This window comes from Protopterus annectens, chromosome 6.part0 (assembly GCF_019279795.1).
Source record: "Protopterus annectens isolate FY-2018-M chromosome 6.part0, PAN1.0, whole genome shotgun sequence".
NCBI classification, from domain to species: domain Eukaryota; kingdom Metazoa; phylum Chordata; order Ceratodontiformes; family Protopteridae; genus Protopterus; species Protopterus annectens.
This window is the reverse complement of record NC_056737.1, coordinates 327386535-327412067: the sequence shown is the minus strand read 5'-3', so window position 1 is coordinate 327412067 and position 25533 is coordinate 327386535. Positions and strand designations below refer to the sequence as shown.

Below are 25533 nucleotides of genomic sequence, written 5' to 3'. Positions count from 1 at the left end.
TTGTTAGTAAGGTGTGGCATACAAAAGGAAGCACATGTGGCTTTATTGCTTCGCCTGACAGTAGTACTGGTGTGGATTATTAGTCTTTGTGCTTTGGTACCTGCTTGCTTGCTGTTTTTGGAAATTACTCATATATGCACCACCCTTTCCCCATTAAAAACAACTAAAAAATCCATATAAATTACTTAAGATGGGCAAATTCCCCTAACAGCATTACAATTCCCAAAGCAGATAATTCCACTAAGTGGGTCCACCATCCTCTCTGCATTATCAGTTCACTGTTCAAATGCCAGATTGCTAGCACCAGTGGCAGGGAATAGATAAAAAGTAGTATTTCACAAGAAACTCCCTTAATTTTGTTACAAAATATACCATATTTCACTCTCCTATATAAACTTAGATGAACTAAATACAGGTCTAAGTGCAGTTTATGTTTTATGTATACCGTCTCTGATGCTGAAAACCTCACTATTCACAAGATTACAAAAATTCAAACAATGCAAATAGTACCAACAGACATGAATTAATTACCATACTGGTTGTTCTCCACCTGCATATAATCTACATACAAATTGAACGGACACAAAAAGTTAATTTGTGTATGTCATAAAATACAAGGTTTTAAAAACTTCACAGTTACTCTTTGATGCTGTTGTGCTTTCTTGGTTCACCAAGATAGAAGCAGGAAGCAGCTAGATTAAAACAGAACAAATGGGCAACAGGGGCTGACATGCTGGCACAGTGGTATTAGGTTTGACTCAAACCAGTAAATGGAATTAAGTGGCAAAGCCATGAGGTTGGAGGACCATCTGGGGAAAGGAAGGTGCCTTTGTGACTCTTCTTCTCAGGAAGAAGAGATGGTTACAGTCAGTCTGAGGTTGGCAGCTGCATCAGCAGCACTGATTCAAGAGGACAGAAAGTATAAGATGATGCTGTGATGTACAAGCCAGAGGACGACTTAGAACACTGGGGGATAGTGGCCTCATCATGTCTGTTGTGGACCCATACTGTACCTGGCCCTCTGATAAAGCAAGAATTATGTCTTATGCAAGTGGGACACCTTCACACAGAACCAGCTAAGGGTTCTTTTCAATGGCTGGAAGGGCCACATTCCCCACAGCATGAATGAATTACTCTCAAAAGACACCCTGAGGGATCCCGCTGAAGTACATATAGTTCAGACAGATGGCACAAATAAGGAGGCAACATGGAGTTCAGGAGGCAGCATGACTGACTGTGACAAACCAGGGTTTGGTGTGCTGTGCGAAGGGGTCTGTAAGTCCACCAAAAAGCATATTAAGCCAAATATAAGGTCAACAAGAAGCAAAGGTAACTTTTGGAATAGTCATGCAAAGACAATAAAATAACAGCCAGTCACATCCTGATTTACAACAGGATAATATTGCCTGAACAAATCAGGGTTAACAGACAGAGAGAGAGAGAGAGAAAGATCTTTTGTAAAAAAGCTTTTTCCATATATATTAAATGGCCAAAATGTTGCTATTTTGGGTCAGTTTTCTCCTTCAGCTTCTTCTTCTTCTTGCTTGATAACAGGATTACCTATATGGAAAATAAAAAAAAGAAATGACTGCAAGATTTTCAAAATAATACAAGAGATGGACAAAATTCCACATAAGCATGATGACTTCTTTTACAAATGCTTCTGGAACTACTACATCTGAGAAAGTTCTTTTGCACATTCAGTTCTCTAGAAATGGAGCACTTACATACATATCACAGGCCTATAATGCAACTCTCCCCGTGAGACAGTCTTTCTGTCTCTTGCTTGTTGTCTTACCCTTTAAGTCAAAGTTGTTCTAATAAAAAAAAATCTCTGGCCCTAAATAAAGTTAAAAATATTGTTTAAGTAGAATGTTTCTAAAAATTGAAGACTCTAATGGTCCATAATATCTTGATATAATCTTTAAGCTTACTTTTGCAGAATCCAGAACAATTAATTATAAAAGTACAGAATCTATACTACCAAAAATTTAAACTGATAAATGGAATAATATTTATCTGACATTTGAAGAGGGACTATCTTATTAAATTACTTTTACTTCTCAAAATTATGTATATAACACGATATTTAAGTTTATTACCTAATAAACAGCAAATTAATCAAATAAAAATTGTTTATTATGATTTCTGTGATATCTAAACAAATGGAGATTGGCTTATGAGTGTCGCATTACATCATGGAATAAGGGTGAAATAAAGTTTCCAGATATAGAAACATACACTTAGGCAGCTATATTTAAAATGATCATATAGTAATAATAATAATAATAATAATACAAATACATTTCACTTCAAGAAGGCATACATTTTATAGTTACTTTGTTTATGTTATTTTTAGTTTTCTATTATGTGTATTAGCAGATGCACTTTTAATAATTATTAGTTATAATTACATAAAAAATGCAATAGATGCCCACCTACAGCACTTTTTCATATGATTCCATTTAACACCCATTGATCCTTGTGGCATGATGACATTTCTGGGGGCCTGGCTTACTTTAATAAACAACATCCCAATTAATAAGAGTCAGCAAATGAAAAGGTAATGTTTAAGATGCACAACAGCACAAAGGGATGGTGCCTTGATTGTGACCCAGGTGTAAGCGATTTGATTATTGGCTCTGGCACTGCAAGAGGCAGGTGGAGGTGACTGAAGGCATGCCTTGCTTTTCTACTTTTCTCTTGGGGGGGGTGAGAGGGGTTTGCACACATTTGGGGTCAGACTGGATGCTGTAATTTCTATGGTGGAGACCAAGAAAACCATTACTGAGGCTGCAAGGAGACAGCAAGCAAGACTGCTTGGAGGGATTGCTCCATTTTGCAGTAAGAGGATGTCCTCTGTGGATAGCCCATTGCACAACCCAAGCCAATACCTTGCCAGGTGCATGTGATTAGGGCCAGGAAGAAAATAAGGAATACCCCCCCCCCAATCACCTCGGATGGCTATTTGAATGACTACTCATCCCAGCTGACCTATACCTCAATGATGGGCAATAACAGCAGAGAAGTGATGATCAACAGGCAGAAGGAAAAAGAGTGCAAAAATAATAAATAGAGACAGAAAAGAAAAAATAACTGTAAAATTGTTAACATTTGGTGCACTGCTGTGGAGCTAGAAGAACAAGTGCAAAAAAACCAGCAGTTAATATCTTTGTGACTGAGTGAACTACATTTTAAGGGCAAAATGTAAAATTATGGTAGTAGACTGAAAATGTACTGGCACTATGTATAATGCACTATGCTGAAGATACTGCTAGCTGTTTGCTATTACGTATGTGGTCAGGGTGAGGTATTTATTACAAAGATATGCAATATTTTTATACATACATTAATATTTCTAACACCAAATAACTTGAAAACCATTGCAAGCCATCAGCTGAAACCTTAAACAATGGTGAAGAAAGTTAACACTGGTATTTTCACTGCAAGTTGTAGTTTGAAATGTTCAATATTACTTACATTGTTGATAATCGGAATAAGAACACATTTCATGCTTTTGTAAATATTTCAAACAAGCCCCCAGAAAAGAAAGTATTGCTAACATGAAAATATGGGTTTCACTAAACAAAACTGCTGCTGACACTATTTGTCTGGTGCTGTACAGTTTTCTAAAATATATAAAAAATTTGACTGTAAAAATTTAGAGAAACCCATATTTCTGACTTTTCTGCATTATACTACATTATGTAGCATTGATGTAAAGACTGTGAAGGCTTTGAATATTAACACTGTAAAGAAGAATGTTTATTGAGCAACATTACTTTTGTAATTTTTTATTAGCAGTCACTAGTTACAAGATGTCTGCATTTGGTTGGTTTATGCTTTTTAACTTAATATTTCAGAAGAAGTTCAATTATCTAAGAATGCAATAGATGGTATTCCTCGGAAGTTTGGAAACTAGGAGGGAAAAATGATAAACATCTGGAAGGTTTTGTTTAACAGTATTTTAAAAGGAGGAGAAACACCAACAGCCTGAAAGGAAGCTGTGGTGGCTGTAATACCTAAACATGGTAGAGATCCAGCAGATCCAGCTTCATATAGGCCCATTTCAATTCTAAACCATGATTATAAAGTGTTTATGTCTATAATCAATCAAAGAATGGCAGTGGTGATGTCAAAATTGACAGATATGGATCAAAGTTGTTTTGGAGAGGAGGGCAAATACTTGACAACATTAATAGAACAATGGTGATCCAGAAGGAAGCAGGATGTAAGAAAATACCACTGTTGTTGGTGAGTCTTGATGCAGCGAAAGCATTTGACAGAGTAAGCTGGGATTTTATGCGCAGGGCAATGGACGCATTTGCATTCCATGATAAAATGATAACATTGATTAGGAGGATATATGAGGGATTGGAGGTGATAATAAAAGTGATAAAGTTGGAGGGTTCTTCTCTGATAAGTTCTGTTTGAGCAAAGGAACCAGGCAGGGGTGTCCTCTCTCCCCTTTGTTATTCACATTAAATTTAAAATCACTGGCAAAGAAAATAAGGTTCTCAGAAAATCAAGGATATAATTGGTATAATATGGTAGTCAAGAAAAGCTGGCTTTATTTGAAATTGATATTATTTTATACCTGATAAAAAGTACAGTTTTGTACCTACCATAAATGTAGATGTTCGAAGATCCACATTGCTGCAGTCCTTACACTTGGGTAGTCCGCTGTCCTCGGTCGGCCCGAATATCAAAGTATTAGGCTGACGTCGGTCAAGGCGCTTAAGACTGACATCAGGACGTCAGGGTACAAATGCGCATGACCGACGTCATATCCTCAGTCTTTTCTTGCCCCAGATGTCAGAAGACCCTAAAAAGAAAGGTCAAAACCAAAAGACAGCAAAACCAACCAACCACCCTTGCACTAATTATATGTACAATATATACAATATACACAAAATGTACAACCCAACCCATACAACCGCCTCTAACTACAGAGGGAAGGAGGGAGGGATTGGACTGCAGCAATGTGGATCTTGAACATCTACATTTATGGTAGGTACAAAACTGTACTATGTTCTTCATCTCACATTGCTGCAGTCCTTACACTTGGGTAGAATCCCAAAGCAGAGGTAAGGGAGGATGGCAAAACTATAAAGCAGTAGGAGCTGCCAAAATGCCCTGTAAAATAGCAGTGGCAAAACCAGCCCTAGATTTAGAGTAAAGTGGAAGGTGATAATGCTTAGAGAAAGTATGCACTGAACTCCAAGTAGCTGCCTCCAAAATATCTTTAGTTGCCACCCCCTTAAAAAGGCTGTAGAAGTGGCAGTAGCCCTAGTGGAATGAGGCCTAATCCCAGCTGGAATCTCCTTACCATGATGGGAATAACAGAAAGCAATACAAAACCCAATCCACTTAGAAATAGTTTGTTTTGACACAGGCTTGCCCTGAGAACCCAAAGCAAATGAAACAAATAACTGCTGAGACTGCCTGAACCCTTTAGTTCTGCTCAAATAATATCGCAACTGCCTGTGTACATCCAAAGTGTGCAAAATCTTTTCCCCTTTATTTTGGGGATTTGCATAAAAAGTAGGCAAATGAATAGTTTGGTTTAAAGCCACACTAGAAACCACTTTAGGCATAAAGGAAGGATTAGTACGCAAAGATACCCTATCCTTATGGAAAATTAAGAAAGGCTCAACCGCCATAAGGGCCTGTAATTCAGAAACCCTTCTTGCAGAGGTAATGGCCAACAAAAAAGCAGTCTTCCATGATAAATATTTCAACTCGGCAGTAGCTGCAGGCTCAAAAGGTTGTAGAGTAAGTTTCTCCAACACAAAATTTAGATCCCAAGCAGGAGTAGGAGCTCTACGTGGGGGTCTTATATTCTTTGCCCCTCTAAGGAATTGCTTAAACAAAGGATGAGAAAACAATGGTGGGTCACAGTCATAGTGAGCAGAAATTGCTGCAGCATGAACCTTAATAGAAGAGAAGGACAAACCTTTGTCCAGTAACTCAGTAAGATATTGAAGAGCCACACTTAAATTAGGCTCAGAAACATCAAATCCCTTTGCTGTACTCCAAAATAAAAATCTCTTCCATTTATCTGCGTACACTTTCCTTGTACTAGGCCTTCTGGCCTCCAAAATAACATTCAAAACTTGCTGTGGAAGCTGAGACCCTCCAGGGTTCAAAACAGAATATGCCAGGCTGTTAGGTGAAGAGAGTGAAGTTTGACATTGAGTAAATGACTGTTCTCCTGAGACAGCAGGTGTGGAATCGAAGGCAAAGGCCATGGAGGCTCCCGTACCAGACTTCTCAGTAATGGGTACCAGTGCTGTCGAGGCCAATCTGGAGCTATTAAAATCATCTTTGGCTTGTCCTGTCTGACCTTTAGGAGTACCTTTGGGAGGAGAGGCAGAGGTGGAAAGGCATACACATGAAGATTGCTCCAATTGAAAGAAAGAGCATCCACTTTCCAGGCTGTGGGATGAAATCTTTTTGTGCAAAACTTTGGCAGCTGGTAGTTTAGTGGAGAAGCGAACAGATCTATGTCTGGAGTTCCCCATGACACTGTCAATTTCTGAAATACATGAGGATCCAATTTCCACTCGTGGGGATCCATAATTCGCCTGCTCAACACATCTGCTAAGGAGTTCTGTGCTCCCGGCAGAAACCTTGCCTGAAGATTTAGCTGTAAACTGAGAGCAGTCTCCCACAAAATCATTGCTTGCCTGCATAGAGGATAAGAATGCGTTCCCCCTTGCTTGTTGATGTACCACATGACAGTTGTGTTGTCTGTTAGAATCAACACCTGCCCTGGAAGAAGTAAATCCTTGAAAGCTATTAATGCAAATTGGACTGCTAACATCTCCTTCAAGTTGATATGTAGATGTTGTAGTCTGGCAGGCCACGTGTCTTGTATCCACTTTCCATTTAGATGAGCTCCCCAAGCTTTGTCTGAGGCATCTGTCGTTAGAATCTGACTCGCCTCTGGCCGGGTCACAGAGAGTCCCTTGTTTAGGTGACATTCCTGAGCCCACCACAAAAATTCCTTTTGAATGCAAGGTATTATCTGAATGACAGTGTCCATATCCTGGCAGTGCTGTGTCCATACATTTTTGAGATACCATTGTAGCTTCCTCATATGCAGTTTGGCATTGGGAAGCACCAGAATACAAGATGCCATGAACCCCAAGGCTTGAAGGACTGTCTTTGCAGTCAGCCTGGACTGATGAGACAATTGATGGAAGTAAAGGGAAAGATTCTTTTGTTTGTCCGGGGTCAAAAAGGCCATCTGGGATGCTGTATTCAGTCTCACACCCAGAAAGCACATGTCCTGAGAGGGTACTAGACTGGACTTTATTTCGTTCACAGAATACCCCAGGCATCTTAGCACTGCTATCACATATTGCAAATGATGAAGAAGCTCATCCCTTTCTTGAGCCAGAATCAGGCAATCGTCCAAATAAGGATAGATCTGTATTCCTTTTAGCCTGAAGAAAGCTATCACTGGAGCCAGAACTTTCGTGAACACTCTGGGCGCAGTAGATAAGCCAAAGGGCAATGCAGAGAACTGATAATGAGAAGTCCCAGCTCGAAAACGCAGATACTTCCTGCAACTTAGCCTGATAGGAACATGAAGGTAAGCCTCCTTGAGATCCAGAGTTACCATCCAGTGATCTTTGCCCAGCAGAGGTAAAAGCTGTTGTAGCGTCAACATTTTGAACTTGGGAATGTCCAGATAAGTGTTGAGGATAGATAAATCCAAAATTGGTCTCCACGTGTTCCCCTTCTTTGGTACTAGGAACAGGCGAGAATAAAATCCTAGGCCCACTTCTGGCAGGGGGACCGGCTGTATGGCCCCTATTTGAAGCAGCAGAGAAATTTGTTTGTGAGCCTCTATTCTTTGCTGAGGAGGAACGTCTGGCATGCCTTTGAAAGGAGGTAAGGTATGGAAATAAAACTTGTAACCTTGGTGTATGATATCCAATACCCATCTGTCTTGGGTAATTAAACTCCAATTTTCCTTGAAAAGTGCCAACCTTCCTCCCAAAGGTGCTGCCAGACGAGAAGGCTCTGGCAGCTGAAAAGGTAGGTCATTGGGCCTGTTTACGAAAGGACTGACCCCTGCCCTCACCCGAAGACTGTGCAGGAGAACTCCCTGTTCTAGGCCTGAAAGAGCCCTGAGCTCTGCCCCTACCACGTCTAGATCTACCCCTAGACTGGGAATCATAAGAAGGATACGTCCACCCCTTAGCAGGCCAATTCCTACTAAACTTCGGAGGCTGAACCTGCAAAAAATCTTTAACAGTCTGCATAGACTTAGCCTTGTCTTCCATTTTCTTTAAGACTGCCTCCACAGGTGAACCAAACAACACATCAGACTGTAAAGGAGCATCTAAAATCCTTGTCTTAACATGGTCTGATAAATTCTGATCCCTCAGCCAGGCGTGCCTGCGAAGAACTGACCCAGTGGCAGCCACCCTAGACGAGGCCTGTACAGCATCAAAACCACATTGCAAAGAATGCTTACCCACCTGTTCAGAAACATGTACCAAATCTTGTAATTCTTTACACTCAATACCTTCCGCCAGAGCATCTACCTTAGACTTCAATTGAGAAAGTAGATAGTTTTGATATTTCAACATGTGAAACTGGCAATTCAAAGCCCTCATAGCTAAGGTGGAAGAAGTATAGACTTTCTTTCCCCATCTATCCAAAGCCCTGGCCTCTTTATCTGGAGGAACCGGATTTTTTACAACAGAGGCCTTGACAGCCTTAGGCCCCTGACTAACAGTTTCTGGGTCCGCCCTAGGACTCTTAAAAAGATATTTATGAGCTTCAGGCACCCTGTAATACCTATCCGGTTTAACAGGAGCAGGAGGCAAAGAATCAGGATTAAGAGAAGCCTCTGCAAACACATCTTCCACAACATCCAGAACAGGAGGTATAGCCAAAGGCCTATGCTGGGGTAAAAACAAAAATTCCCTAAGCCTTTTCCTGGAATCAGAGAAGTCCTGACCTTCCCACTTAAAATGTTCCCTCATGGAATGAAGAGTCTCTGAAAAAGAAAAATCCTCTGGAGGAGAAGCAGAAGGAGTAGAATCATCCACATCAGAATCAGAATAAGGAGAATACTCCTGCAAGTCTTCAGCCGAAGACTCTGAAACATCCGAAGCCTGCTCAAAACTCCCCAACTCTGGTTCCACCCTAGGCCTCTTATCAGGAGGGGGCAAAGAACCTCTAATCAAAGTAATTAAATCTTCTGCCATTTTAAGCATGTGCTTCTTGGGCACAGACCCTGATGAACTAGGAGTGACACCCACAGAAGCTAAACCCGGCCTGCCTCTGGGAGAAGCCTTGGAAACAGAAGGAGAGGGCCTAACCACCCTAGGAAGGGAGGGGAGTACAGTAACCTGAGAAGCCCCCTCAGCCTGACCTGCCTCCTGAGAGGCCACATCCTGCAATAACAAAGTCTCCCCCTGGGACTCCAGAGAAACCTCCTGCGGAACCACCGGTTCCACTGGCACCTCTAAAGAACCGGCGTCCGGTACGGACGACTCTTCTTGCCTGGGTTTAGCTGCTTTGTCTTTGCGCTTCTTCGAAGAAGCGGGCGCCGGAGCATCCGACGGCATATTATAATTGCAACGCTTCCCAAAGACCAACCTGGCACAATCTAACCTTCGCTTAATAGTGCGCTTATTGAACCTAGCACAAAAGCGACACCCAACAACGTCGTGCTCAGGCCCCAAACAAGGAATACACAAAGTATGATAATCTCTATGCGGTATCTGTTTCCCACAAGAAATACAGTTATTCACTTTTTCTGACATCCGGTAAACCACTGAGGCAAGAAAAAACTAAAATATTCTAACGGGTACTTAGCCAACTTTGACTCGGTCTGAAACTCCGAATTCGAAAAATTTCAGAACGCCGAACGGCACTTGCAACGCTGCTTCTGCATCGGACCATGCGGCAAAAAAGACTGGGGATATGACGTCGGTCATGCGCATTTGTACCCTGACGTCCTGATGTCAGTCTTAAGCGCCTTGACCGACGTCAGCCTAATACTTTGATATTCGGTCCGACCGAGGACAGCGGACTACCCAAGTGTAAGGACTGCAGCAATGTGAGATGAAGAACATCTAGAAAAGGGCATTTCGGTATTGTGGAACATTTTGAGTCAGTTTCAAGTCTTTTCAGGATACAAAATTAATGAAGATAAAATAAAAGCAATAGTTGTAAACTATGAACCCAGACACAATTTGGTTTGGCAATACCCATATTTATGGGGACATGATAAAGTGAAGTACTCAGGAGTACTGATCAAAAAAGACTATGTTATAGCAGCTAAGGATATGTGAGAAGAGACTAAAAAGATAATACAAAAACTGAGGAAACTGGAAGCTCTGTTTTATTGATATGGATAATAAGATTCAAGCAGTCAAAATGTTTTTAGTCCCTTTAGTTTTATACACAGGTCAGGCATATTTTTATCAACCAGAGGAGAAGTTGTGGATAGCAATTAATAAAGAGTTGAAGGATTTGACCTGGGACCAAGAGTCAAGTGGGATAAGATAATCCTTCCAGTTGAACAAGGTGGTTTGGGATTACCTGATTTGAAGGGGTATTTCAGAGCTACACAGTTAAGGCTCCTATACATAGCACCAGAAGAAAGTTGTAGTTCAAAGTGGAAAGGGAGGATGACGAAATGGGTTGGGGGGGGGGGCTCAATAAGCAAGGAGACACTTGGATTTTGGATGCAGATCCTTACAGAAAATAACAATAACCATACAGAATATTACCTTCATAAAGTAACAGAAAGTATTCTAAGAACTAAGCCACCACGGAAATGGAGAAAGGAGATTCTGATGATAGGGATGATTGCAACTAAGGGACACAGACAATACACAAGAAGGAGCTGGAATTTACTTGGGAAAACTAGCAAAGGAACTAAGGTATTGGGAGCAAATAATTAGAGAGATGGAGAGGTAATAGAATGTGAAGAGGTCAAGAATGTATTTAGACTGCAGGCTAGAGACTGCCTTCCCTGTCAAGGGCTGATACCCGAGTTTAGGCAAAGAGAAAGAAATATGGAGACCCTAAGTGAAAGACCAGCACTGGTAGAGTTTTAGAAGAATCTATAACAGAAACCACAGTTAAAAAGTGATAATTAGTAGAGCATATAAAATACTGCATGATAACTATAAGAATCAATCAGAGAAGATTAGAAAGGGTTTGAACGAGAGATTGGATAAGCAATTCACAAAGAAACAATGGGGGGGATATATGTATGTCTCCCAAATATGCAACAAAGTCTAGAAGATTTAGGATCTTTGTTTGGAAGTGTTTATATGGGTATTTTCATACCCCAAGTAGACTCCAAAGAATTTTTTTCTCAGGTAGAAAGCAAACGGAGGTGTGATGGTGAAGAAAGAAGTAATTTGAAACACATTTCTTGGGACTGTAATGAGTTGCCAGACTTTATAAATTCCCTGCAGACTACTCTATCAGAAATACTGGGTGAGTAAATTGGTATAACTAAGGAAATACATTTTTTTGAGCTAAGATACAGAATCAGAACTGCTGAGACATAGAAAGGCCTTCATGAGTCTAATTATGGTGGCTGCCAAAAAAGCAATTACTAGAAAATCGTAATCAAAGTCTAAACCAACTGCACTAAAAATAGTGAACATAGTAACAGAGATAAAACAACTGGAAACGGAATGTTTAAAAGAAAAGGGTAGGAGCAAATTACATAGAAAAAACTGGAATTATGGTAACAATACATGCAGAATAACATTTTGGAGGAGGAATGAGGTTTAAAAGAAGGCAAGATTTGAATGAGCTATCTAATGTTTGACTGACAATGACTGGATAGATTATAAGTGATGTATAATGTTTGCAGCTATAAATATGCCAGTATTGTTTGTTTTCATTTATATAAATGTATGATCGCCTATGTCATAAGTGATAATTTAATAAAGATGTTTCTTGTTAAAAAAAAAATCTAAGAATGCATTTAGGCTGCTAAGAAGTATGACATTCCACAATGGCAGGGTATAAAAAAATTCTCTTCCTCCTCCAGCTTGCTGGCTTGTTATCCAAATCTAGCTCTCTGGTAACATGTTAGAAAAAAAGATCAGTAGCATTTACTACCAAGCACTGTCTTACCTTGTATGCTGGGGATTCATTTAAGGGAAAGAATCTAACTTAAAAGGTTCCCCTGTTACAAAGTAAAGATCCTGCAGCTCACACCATAGCAACCACAGAACTACCCTGTTTTGTCAGTATTTGCTTTCAGTTAACAACGTTAATATCTGGTTTCTACCAAATGCACTTGAAAAAGAGTTGTCGCAGCACAGTATTCTCGTAACCAGGATATACCAGCCCATATTGGACATACACATGCACCAAAACACTTTCTAAGGTAAGTGAAAAAATGTACCTTCCGTAAAAAATTACAAATAAACTGACATGTTTTAACAGATGCAGAGTTAGGAGAATTTTCAAGTTTCACAAGATCTGTAACTTTTTTTGATGTTTCATCCAATTACACTTTCTATACCAAAATATTCCTCATTCACTACTACTCAGTTTATAAGTATTCAAATATAATGCTCCTCCCTCCAGTACACTGTTTAACTTAGGCTACTATGACAGGATGCATCAACTCATTTCTCCTTTCTGCAAGACTTACATAAGAACCCCCCCCCCCCAAAAAAAAAAATCTCTATATACATACACATATACACACACACACATATATATATATATATATATATATATATATATATATATATGTCAATTAACTCATTCCTTTTCTTTCTATGATACAATCTAGTAGTTACCCCTACACATGCCATCTTTATAACTTATGTGCCAAACACACTGACACATTCAGAGATACCTTTGTTTCTTGATACTACCCACTCCCAATTTTATGACCTTTCCCCAGAATTCTATGGAATTTCTTGATATCACAGAAACAGATTGGCATAATTGTCATGAGGACACTAACAGTGCCTACTATGAATACCTTTATAGCACTGCTGCTTCTGTCTGTTCACTAATGCAGTGGACACGTGCAACAGGTTACAGACAGTGTTATTCATAGAAAGAAACAAGGCTAGTGACCACTGTCTTTTGGCAAGTTATAGTTATTCCTACAACTATGTTTTGATTTTCTGTTTCTACCAGTTTGACCACCTATTCCAACACTGCATTCCTGACATGTATGTTGCTCCATCCTACCTACCATGACATGCAGTGTTACACCGCTGGATAATTCCAGTTTATTCCTAATAAAGGTGACAGCTGAGAGCCACATTAAAGTAATCTGTAATTGGTCTGAAATTTTCATCTATGCTCCTATTCCCCAAGCAGTTCCTGCCTGCTGAACATTAATTGCTCAAAAGCACTGGACCAACTGGTGTCACAGAAATTCTGTGTCATTTTACAGCAGGTCATCATCATAAAGGTCAAGCCAATACTTGAGTCTGTGTAGCAAGTCTGAATGGCCTCTAGTAAATTAAATTCCAGCTAATGAAAATCACAGTCTAACTACCCCCTCCCCATGAGGTAGGAGTGCTAGCCATTGCAACTCAATACTACCTCTTCTGCATGATGTCTCCGGTGTCAGGTCTATTACTTGAACCTTGGTCCTCAACATCAGAGTCAGATCTACAGTCAGTGTGTAACACAGCTAGCCTTACAAGTGACTCATTCATCCAGTTAACCCATACAGCACACTACTGATGCTTGCTAATCCCTTCTTCATTAGTTAAGGGACAATTCATCACATAGAGTAATCAAATGTTCATGTCTTTTCATTGATGCTGTACTGGCAGAAAGGCACAGGTGTCATATGCCATTATTGTGCCTGATAAACATCCAACTCCAGCTGCAAAGTGTAGCTATGTGAGGTATTCATCAGAACAGTAGATACCATACCCTCACCCAAGAGTCCCTTCATGCAGTTGAAAGGTGTCTTACGTCTGTTACTTAATCCAAAGAAAACCAATCTTCTCCTGTTCCTCCCTACAACTCTCCAACATCACAAAGCCACCTTTACTGTCTACTATCTCAACAACACAACCATCTCCACTGAACCTCATACTAAACATTTTGGTGACTTATTGACGAACTGCGGTGGTGGTGCTGTGGTAGCGTAGTCGCCTCACAGTTAGACGTTGCCTGTTCAATTCTCAGTTAGAGCGTCTTCTGTGTGGCGACATGCATGAACGGGTGTTCCTTCATTGAAGGTTGTGCGTTAGGCCCGGCAAGGCAGCACGTAAAACTCTACTGCCAATCATTAGCGGACCGGAGTTCCGCTGTGGCGACCCCTAACCGGGAAAAAGCCGAAAGACACACAATTGACGAACAACTAAAGCTCAATCTCCATTCTCATCAATGCATTAAAAAGACACATCAAAAGCTGGGCCCGCTATACAGGCATAAAAAAATTCCTCACAAACACTTCGACTATCCCTTGCACAAGCTTTTCTACTTCCCACACGTTTCTATGCAGCCCCTATATTCACTAATCTCCAGTCTAATCTTCTGTCCAAACTTGCACTCATCTATAATAAAAATTGCAAGATTTGCCTCCAACCAACCATACTGTACCCACCACTGCATTGCTCTAAAAAGCCTACACTGGTTGGAATTTCATTATCAAATTCTACCACCCCAGCTTCTCATAGCTCACTCTATCCTACATGAACCCTCTGCCCTCTCTCTCTACTCTTATTCAACCTTACACTCCTAACCATGCTATCTGTAGCTCTCAACAGCACCTGCTGCAAGTCTATAAGCCTAATAAACATATCGGTAAACTCATTTACAGTTACTCCATAGCTAATACCTGGAATAAACTACCTTTAAGTGTCAGATCAATCACTTACCCTACGTCCTTTAAAACAACCCTGAAGGAAAGCCTCTATAAATCTTAGTCCTGCCTATGTAATCACCCTACTTAACATAATTTTCATTCTTCTAGAATTTATTTCCTCCATAAGGCAACCTATTATATCTTCCCTCCTTAAAACTTTGCTGCCTATCTCTCCAACTTCTCTCTGATGCTTCTTTGTACTTTGCTAACAGTTTCTGTGCTTCCTTATACTATGCTATTTGTTTTCTTTCAGCTTCCCTGAACTTTTGCCTGGTCAATGGGTCTTTACCCCTATATATACTAATGCCTTTAAATCTTTCTGCTTCTCCCATAGCTTCCAGTAGCATGTGACCTCTTATGATTTTTATCTTTATTATTCTGACCATACTCTTATTATGTTGCATATATTGTACATTATTCTGAATATTATTTCGTATGCTTTCTCTGATATTTTTGTACTTTGTACTATGAATAATTAGTTTAGATACCATCTTCTCTTTGAATATTTTTAGTATGTTATTTACATTTGTTTCTGTTTTTCGTATTAGAGCTTCTCTCCTCGGGTCTTTGCTGAAAAAGGGCTATTGCCCAGTCAGACTAACCTGGTGAACAAATGTCAAATAAATAAATAACTAAATGTCAAAGAACCGGGGCTCAAAACTGCCTGGATTATCAGTCCTGGCCACTCATGCCACAACACATATTAAGTACACCCAGAACGGGTCTATATTAGAACATCGAAGTTTCAAAACTTTGAATGTTCTAATATCGACTCCTATTCAGTGAAAGCTGAAAATATCAAAGCTACAGAAAACCGAATTTTTTCCTAGGGAAAGAATTTGGTTGTCCATTTCTGTTGCTTCGGTATTTTTAGTGCTGTGGTGGAAACTTACGGGTCGGGTTCAGGTAAGTGTGCGATTGAGCGCGGGTAAGGTTAGTTAAGATTAGTGTGCGGGTTAGGTATGTGTGCGATTGTGTGGACGTGAGGGTTAGGGTGGGTTAGGTGAGTTAGGGTTAGGGCGTGGGTTAGGTATGTGTGTGATTGTGTGGACATGAGGGTTAGGGTGGGTTAAGTGAGTTAGGGTTAGGGCACTGGTGAGGTGAGTGTGCGATAGTGACGGACCTTAGGGTTAGGGTTTGGGTTAAGGTAAGTGGATACTGGTGTATATATAGTTTAGTGTAGGGTTGGGTGTAAGATTTTAGGGGGGTGTGTGTGTGGATTGTTGTTTGTTTGGTGTGCTTGTGTTGTATGTGTTTTGGAACAGCAAACTTTTTCCCTAGGAAAAAAATTCGCTGTTCTGTATGTTCGATGTTTTCAGCTTTTGCTGAATAGGGGTTGATATTAGAACATTCGAAGTTTTGAAACTTCGATGTTCAAATATAGACCCATCCAGAACAGAGTCCTTAGATCAATTTTCGAGCCACATTCACTTTAGTGAAAAGGGCCTTTAAATTCCTGAATGAAATGTCCAACCAGCAAATGGCAAAACAAATTTCAAGAACATAATCACAGTGAGGACTTCCAAGATGGCTGCAGTCTGATCAACAGCGTAATTTCAGTTCCCCCAGTGTGAAAATGGAAACGGAGAAAAAGTGCCATTGAAAATGTTTTTTTTTAGTGGTGGGAATTTTAGTTACTGGCTAGTAAGTATACTTTCTGCTTGCCAGAAAAGAAGAAATTTGGAAAACCTAAAAGAGAATCAACCAGAAAAGGTGAAGAGAAAACACTGCCTGGGAAGGATTCTGTAGCTGTCTGGCAAAAAGTTGTTCAAGCATCAGCTTTGATTCAAGCGATGGCTTCCAATAACTTAGAGGAAGGAATAAATCAAATGTACTCAGAGGTAATAAAAATAAATTAAACACTAAAGGAATATATCAACACAAATAAAAGGATGGACAAATTATAAGAAGTTCTAACTAGCTGTTCAGATGAACTGATAAAACTGCAAAAATCAAAGGATGAAATGAAAAAACAAGCTGAGTATGAGGCATACCAAGAAGAGCTGTTTCAAAAACAGAGTTAGAAGACAGAGCACGCAAGGAAAAATCTGAGATTTCCTTCTGTACCAGAGAAACTGGAAGGAACATAGTGTACTAATTTTATGAAAGCAGAAATAAGCAACTAGACCTGTGTTCCTCTGCAGGATTTGTTATATGAAAGGGAATATCGAGGCCATGAGAAAGCAACCAGTGCCTGTATTAGTAAAGCTCCAGTCATACCAGCAGAAAGAGTTGATTCTTACAGAACTGTGGCAGATGAGCAAAGTATTAAAATTTGGAGAAAATGTTTATTCACTGTACGCTAGGCAGCAGAGAAGCAATTTTATTCTAGCAATCAGGGAATGTTGAGAAGCAGGTGTGAGATTCAAGTTGCTGCATCCAAGCTGTCTCTAGAATATTTTTACTGGAGGATCAAAGGCATTTTTGATGCAGAACATATTATGGGAGAAATAAAAGTTTATCCAACAAAACATGAGCCCTCAGTTCTATGACACTGATATCCAGATTGGCCTCTTGAGGGGACCAAGTACCTTGGACTGTCCTTCGCTGAAAATGCCCCCCCCCCCCCCCCACACACACACACACACACACACTCTACTAGGGAAGCATCCATGGTCACTACAGCCTTGGGTTGAGAGGGGGCCGAAGGGGCGACTCCATAAGTTCTCTTCTGGCTTCATCCACCAAGACAAATCCTGTCTGCAGCAGTTTGTTATGAGGACTGGATGAGACACTGGGTGAGTTAACAGTGACCATTGTAACGCCAGGAGTCACTGAAGTAGCCTCATGTGATACCTCGCCAGGGGAACTAAAGAGATTGTTGCTGCTATGGACCCAAGAAGTTGCAAGACTAAGTGAGCAGGAACCTTGTCTTGAGACAGTATCACTTGCAGTTGCAATCTTAACTTACTCGTCTGTCATAAGGCAGGGAAGCCATGCAAGATTATGTGTTTAGCTGTGATCCGATTAATTCTATGCCCTGTGTGGGAGATAGTTCTGATTTTTCTCTTTTTATTGAAATGCCTAAGGACTCAGCAAGGGCTAGAGCATAGTCCAAGGCATAAAGCAGCAGATGCTTGGTGGGGGAGGTGATGCGCCAGTCGTCTAAATATGGAAACACCCGGAATCCCTGCAGCCTTAAGTGAGCTGCTACAACTGCCATGCATTTGGTAAAACACCCTGGGGGCTGTGGTGAGACCAAAGGGCAGTGTTTGAAACTGGTATTGATTGGCTCCTAGCCAGAAGTGGAGAAACCTTCTGGAGTGTCTGTCCATCTTTATGTGGTGATATGCTTCCTGAAGATCTATAGAGCACATCCAATTGTCTTTCTCCAGAAAAGGAACGATAAACTGAACCATGACCATCCGGAACTTTGTTTGTCATACAAACTTGTTTAATATACTGAGGTCTAAGAATGGCCTCTGGTCCCCTGTCTTTTTTGGCACTAAACAGAATCTTGAGTAAAATCCGGATCCTATCTGGTCTGGTGGGACTGTTTGGATGACTCTTCTTAAAAGCAACTTTTGAATTTCTAGTGCTGCTATATTCCTCTGACTGGGTGGAATGTCGTGGATTCACTTTTATGGTTTGGGACAAAGAATGAAGAGAATTTGGTAACCTCTGGTAATTATCATCTGCACCCAGGAATCTGATTTTGTTGCGAGCCAGGCTGAGTGGTGCAGAGAAAATCTTCTCCTGACTGCTTCCAGAGATAAGCAATTGGGCTGCCATTCAGAAGCGCTGGGTAGGGTTGTCCAGAGAAGGAATCTCTGGCAACCTGGTTACACGGGCCCCCTCTGCCATGAAAGGGGCATCTTCCAGAAGAGTTCCCCCATCTGCCCTGGGGGAATACTCGCCACGTGTCCTGAAAAGGCCTTTGGGTCTTCCTGAACCACATTTTTCCACCCCTCTGATTCCTGGGTAAGGTCGCTGAGGACTGGAAAAACACACGCCCAAAGCAGAAAGGGTCTTTCCATCCTTCTCACACCTGGCTAATGTGTCTTTGACTTTTGAGCCAAACAATGAAGTAGTGTCCACTGGAGCACTGACAAAGGAAGACTTAAAGGGGTCTGTAAAATCACACAAGTGCATCCAGGCATGGTGCCTAATGGTAATGCCTGTACCCACTGCCCTCGACATCCCCTCAGCTGTATGTGCAATAAGATGCATAGACAAGTTGGAAATTAACTCTAGGTTAGTAAACTGGGAGGCAACCTTATCCCGGACCTCGTCAGACACTGCTCCTGCTAAGGTCTCTGAGAGCTCAGTTATCAGATCCCTTTGGAGTTGGGTGAAGTGTGCCAAGAAGTTGAAAGACTGAATAGCGAAGGTCGATGAAGCAAAGACCTGCTTCCCAAATCTGTCCATTGTCTCAGATCCTCAGTTTGAAGGATGGACAGTTGAACTCTCTTCAGTGAGTTCCTTTTTCATTGCTGCAGCCACTGCCATGGCATCCACTGCTAGACCTTTCGACTGGTGGGGCTGATCTTCTGGGGGGGGGTCAGAGACTTTTGTCAGGTCTCTGGGGGACTGGGTCTATGGTGTCAGGAGACTTCCATGCATACTGCACGATGAGCTTGTTTAGTTCATCTGCAGGGAGGGGACACCCAAGAAGTAGATGGCTGGGCATGAAAAACCTGCAAGAAGACAGATTCCTTAGAGGATAGGTTTGAGGACTTCCAATCATCCCTCTGTTTCAGAATTTCTAGGATGCCTTTCAGGGGGTGATCATGGGGACCCTGCCCCTTCATCAACATTTGTACCCTCAGTAAGCGATTCTTCAGGAAAATCCAAGTGCTTCATTTTGGATGATCTCTTACGGGGTGGCTCCTCAGGTGGAAGGGTATCTTGCTGCTCTTGTGCCCACTGTCCCGAGGTAGCAGATTGTAACAGCTGCGAGCCAGAGGATACATAAATGTGGCACTCTGACGAGGATGTTGCCAACTGTTGGCCTGCTGAGGCTAGGGCTCTCTCCATAATCTGGAAAGCATGCCCACCTGAAGAAGGATGGGAGCCTGGAACTGAGAAAGACAACCTCAGAACCGGGGTCACACCCCACTCCAATAGGAGCTGAGAGAGGACTTGTAACTGCCAGGGCACCAGGAACTGTAGATGGCATTGTTGAAAAAATCAGAGCCAATCCAGGGATCCCAGAGCCAACAGGCAAATCACAGTCCCATGTGTGACAGCTCTGAAGCAGCCAAAGACCACAGAGTCAGTTCTGGTACCAAGGTGAGATCCACTATAGGCATCAAAGTAATTGGTGCCGGGAACATCGAAGTTGTGGGCTCCCAAGACCTGTGGAGATGTTGAAGGAGGAAGATAAGTGGGAGTCCTTGGAGAGTAAACATTGGCTCTGGGAGGGAAGGAAGTGTGAGGGGGGGCTGGGAGACCTCTGGCTGACAAGAGCTGATCCACTATTCTAACTACTTCCAGTTCTGAAAGAATCCTGGAGGAGCAGATGGACATCCCCGAAGGCTATTCTGGTCTCTCTACAAATGGGCTTACTTGCTGACCCAAAAAGGGGTCTATAGATGGGGAGTATCTAGTTCTAGGGGTACTTAGCACTTCGACCTTCAGCACCATGGTTTGCTGAACAGATACTTGCTTAGCTGGGGTAGACAGAACTGTCATATCTGAGGAGACCAGTGCTGGGGAGGTCATTGGTACCGAAAACAAGGTTGGCACCATTTCAGGGCTGGAGGAGGAGTCTGTACAGTCTTTGGAACTTTAGGTTTTGGTTTCAATGAGTGGGTCTGAACCTGACACTTAGAAGACTTACACTTGTGTACCTTGGCAGATGACAGTATCAAGTGGCTTCTTTTCTTAGACTCTGTCCTGGGAAACTTAGATGTCTCCACCTCAGGTAAAGTTTCACTGAATGGGCATTTTAGTAAACCCTTGAGAATGAGTTTATTCCATCTCTCTGCAAGGGTGCAAGCACTGAAACCCTTGCAGAGTTCACATGGGTGTTGTAACTTAAGATGAGGGCCACCTAAACAAACGTATGAAAGATGCTCACTGGAATTTGGCATCTTTCTGCTGCAGTCCCTACATTGTTTGAACCCTGTGGTTCCCTTCTGATTTTCTGCCATTCTCACTAAAGAAGTCAAGGATACACACACACACACACACACACACACACACACACGCACACACATGCACACACACACGCACACACACAAAATGGTAACTGAGAATACCCACAAAAAGGGTAAGAAAAAAGAGAAGTGGAAATTAAGGATACCAGCAATGGTATCAAGAATTACCCGTAGGTAGAGGGAAGGAGGGGCCTATATCAAAATGGTAAGTCAGACTACCTAAAAGGTAAGAAAAGGGGGTTTTGATACAAGTTATGAACAACAAATGTACACTGATCACAGTCTTAAGAAGTAAGAAAGAAAGAAACTAGTCAAAGTGGACAGACAAAATGTTTTTCTATAATCAAAAAGTTAGCACTTAGCTGAGAGCACTTCTGATACGTCCGATTTTCTATGTGGCAAATGAGATCTGAGGTAAAGGGAAGAGAGGCAGTATAGGTAGCCTTTGCTTGAGTGTTTTTGGCTGGTGCGAGCTTGATATAATGGCCGAGTCAGTTCTGAGGATCGGAACTGAACCCAGCAGTCAAGTATGAATGAAGATTGACAACATCAGACTGAATGTTCAGAAGGACAATAAAAGAGGAGAAAAGCAACTGTAAGTAGAACAATTGTTGTTCTTATTAGCACTTTTTAAAACATGTCATAATATAAACTGCATTTTATCTATAGTAAAGCAGTTTTATGTAGTGTGTAGTCATAGGTATTTTAAATGTGGAGGATTTTTTTTTCCAGTGATTGTTGTATGAGTTAAAGGTATTAAAATAAACACATACTTTTTTTAGTGGTAAGAAATATAGGCTTTACAGAATAGCAAGGGAAGAAAAATTGGACAAAAGAAGTTTAATGTTAATACGTTGTGATTTTGTACTGCTAGGTGGGGGTGGCGAGCAAAAGTGCACTGATTATATTGTATGCAAAATGGAGACTTTGTTTATGTTTACAATGGTGGATGTCTAGATTAATGCCCTTGGCCTAAGCTACAAACAAGATTTTTTTGTAAGTAAGTAGGCTTTAAAAATTATGAAAGCCTTGAAAAATACTTAGTTTCTTAATATCTGAAAAGATATTAGCTTGTTTTTTTTTTTCCATTAGCAAATGTTCAGTGGGAGTTAAGAGGTCTGCAGCTGCACTTTCAGTTCTGAACAAAATTTATAAACATTCATTGCTGGCTACTTTTGTCTACAAGTAAAAGCGATTAATCTTGAGAGTTCTAAGCATTCTTTGCTGAGGAAAATACAGAATTTAAAGGTACAATGGCAAGCAAATACAGTCTGAAATTATGGGGAGTAAATGAGATAGCAGACTTAATACTTTAATGCATTTAAGAGAACAGTAGATAATTTTGTTTTATTTAAAGCAGAACTGCACCGAAAAACTAAAGAAATGCATGTTTTTCAGCAAATCATAAACCCTTTTGCATTACTAATGTCTATGTATCAAAGTGGTAGCTATTATCTTCCAATTAATTATACCCCAAAACAGCCCAAAATGAGGCTGTAATGGCTAGCATGATTTTGGTTTACAGTCAATGTCTTCATCTTCCTGATGTTATTTTAGAGGGACAGAAAGAAATCCCTATGCTGAGGGGATCATTTACTGTGGTCTTCTCTCTCATCAGTTTACAACAGTGGTGACCACTGCCTATTTTTCACTGTCCGCATCAATTAACATTTTTAATTACTTTGCTTCCTTTGATTTTCGTAATGTTTGAATGACAGACTTAAAATGTAGCTTAGTTAATTGTTCTTTTCAAAGTAGCAATTGCAGTTCAGTATTCAAGTATGAGAAATTTGGCTCCTGTGATTAAGTGTTACTTGGACAGAGATGGTTTGTGCTGTGTTCACAGTTTAAAATACTGTAGCTAGAATTAAAGTCTTTGATGTTAATCTCATTTCCCCACCTCACTAACTTGTCTCAACAAAACACAGTATACAATGCAAAAATGCTGTAACAAAACATTAGAAAAAACATGCACTTTTAAAGAAAAACAACAGAGAAGAAAAAATACAAAATCAAACATTGACAGAAAGTAAGAAAACTCGGACGAACATTTTTTTTCTTTCTTTGTTGCACTGAGTGTTTGATTAAAGGGAAAAAAAATCTGCATCTGAAAACTAAGCTTGAAAGTCCCACCTTTATTCAGACTCTAGGTTACACTATTTATCAGAGGTGTGATGCTGGCAATCCCTAACTGATAATGCTCATTTAAATGCCATTAAGAGGCACTGCTTTCTTAATGGCTCTGAAGTTGGGGTAAGTGACCTAACGTAATTCCTCTGCCACTATTAGCAGCCTTTGTGATGTAACAGATGGGACAAATGGAGGAAAGAAAGGCAAATGTAATTATTAAATGATGTGTTTAGTGTTGGATTACAGACAAGGAAAATCTTTTTTGGAAAGATAAATGTGACTTTTGGGTGGATTTTTTTAAAGATAGCAACTGCACTTTTTTAAGGCTAAAAGTTTGCTTTTTGAAAACACACAAGCTGCTCTCACTAATGCTGGGAGGGGAATAACGGTAGGAAAATAATAGATGGCAATCAATGTAAGTGGGAACAGACTGTAGCATGTGCTTTAGCATGGCAATCTTAACTTTAGGTTAGATAATGCCTGTGGGTGCAGCTATTGATTTGGGTTAGTCTTCATTTTTTGAAGTTGCACACAGTTTTGTGTGATTGTTCTAAGTTAATAGGGGACTGAGGTGCTTTGAAAATCTATTTAGTATTTTTAAGGGTTTTAATTATTTATTTTATTTTACATTTGTTGACCAGGCTAGTCTAACCGGATATATGTCCATTTTCAGTAGAGGCCCAGGGAGAAAAGCTCCAAACATGAACAGTAACAAAGTTAACAATATATAAAAGGACATGTATATAAAAAATACAGTACAGAGGTGGCATTGGTTAAGTGAAAAATATAGTAATATAATTATGGACTATAGCCATTGTACTAAAGGTTAACTAGATATAAAATAAGAAACACTTGTTCAAAACACAAAACAGAGTAAGATCATTGTAATTTTACTTTTAATATAAATAATGAGAAAAAAAGTAGGTTTGGAGACTTAGGTTAGTGTGAGGGGAAAGGGATTTGAGCAGGAGGGGCAGAGGATTTCAGTCTGGGTTAGCACAAGGACAGAGCCACTGAGTTTTAAGATGTTCTTTGATATGTTTTTTTAATAGAGAAGTAGAAGCTAGGGTAGATAGTTCAGTAGGGAGCAGATTCCAGCTTTTACCTGTAGTATTAGAGAAAAGAGAGTCACCAGCTTTATTGTTAGATTTGATTGAGGATACCAGAAGTTTATTGGCAGAACGTAGTGTAGCTAGATTTTTATATGGTGAAATCAGATCAGTGAGGATAGGGGTATTATTGGGGTAGTGCATGATCTTATGAGTAATAACTGTTTACTGAGTATATGGTTCTGTATTTCTAGCCATCCTAGTTGTCTGAGGTTAAGGCAGTGGTGAGTTTTAAAGGGAGAGCATGTGATGAATCTAGCTATGTTATAACAGTAAGAAAGTTTGGAGAGGTTGTTTTTTAATAAGTTAGTATATATGGCAGAGGCGTAGAAGAGGGTAGAAATGAGGTGGGTTTGGGCAATAGTTTTCCTGGCTGAAGGGGTAAGGAATGGTTTAATTCTATAGAGAGTACCAAGTTTTTTGTTAACAGACTTTATGGTGGAGTTAATATGGTCATCATAGTTAAGCCGATTGTCAATTGTAACTCCTAGTAGCCAGGTGGTAGTATCTGGGGTTATGTTGGTGGCATTGTTAGAGGTAATGGTAAAGAATGGATTGGGTAATTTATGAGTTGGAGTAAAAAGTAGTAGTTTTGTTTTTTTGGGGATTAAGGAAGAGGCAGTGTTGCATAAACCAGTTTTCAACATTTTGGAATACAGTTTGGGTAAGTGACTGGAGGGAGGCTAGATTTTTAGCAGTACAGATTAAGGTTGAGTCATCTGCATATTGAATGCAGGTGGCTTGGGGTGTGTTCAAGTGTAGGTCATTGATAAATAAGGAAAAAAGAAGAGGAAATTAAAATAAAAAAATCTTGAAAATGTGACATAGATTCAAATTGAGATGAGAAGAAATGACAGTTTAAAAGATCACCCTACCAAACAGTGTGCACATGTAACAAAAAACTTGGAAATACACATTTAAAAAACTGCCATGTATAATAGGTGGGAACAACAGTTTTTTTTTATCATAATGGCTATGCTATCTATATTATATTAAAAAGCAAATGGTCTTACACGTACAGACAAAAGGAACAAGTATTAAATTATATTAAGAAATCTGGAGTACAACTAGCAATGCTGCAGGAGACATATTTGGAAATAAATGATGTGAATTTGACAAAGAAAGGATTTTAGGATGGGTATTCAGCGGAATATCAGAGCAAAGGAAAGGCCTATCATTTCTTTTTATATTTTATATTTTACATGTAGTTTTATTGAATGCAATTTCAATAGAAAGGAATGTTTCAGTGAAGGATATCAGTTAAGAATACTGATAAAAAATAAAATGTGCTAACAGAATGTACAGTACATTGAGTGCAAACAGATCTTTTTAGATGGTATAA

At 40.2% G+C, this 25533-nt stretch overlaps 1 protein-coding gene across 1 annotated transcript in view; it reads right to left on the bottom strand.

Annotated features, from left to right (window-relative positions):
* Positions 1-536: 536 nt before the first annotated feature.
* Positions 537-25533, bottom strand: part of DNAL1 (dynein axonemal light chain 1) — a 926266-nt gene continuing 901269 nt past the window's right edge. Inside the window, exon 8 of the mRNA XM_044074089.1 lies at positions 537-1560. Within this exon, the coding sequence (XP_043930024.1) occupies positions 1511-1560 (50 nt within the window). The 3' untranslated portion in view covers positions 537-1510. The remainder of the gene's footprint in view (positions 1561-25533) is intronic.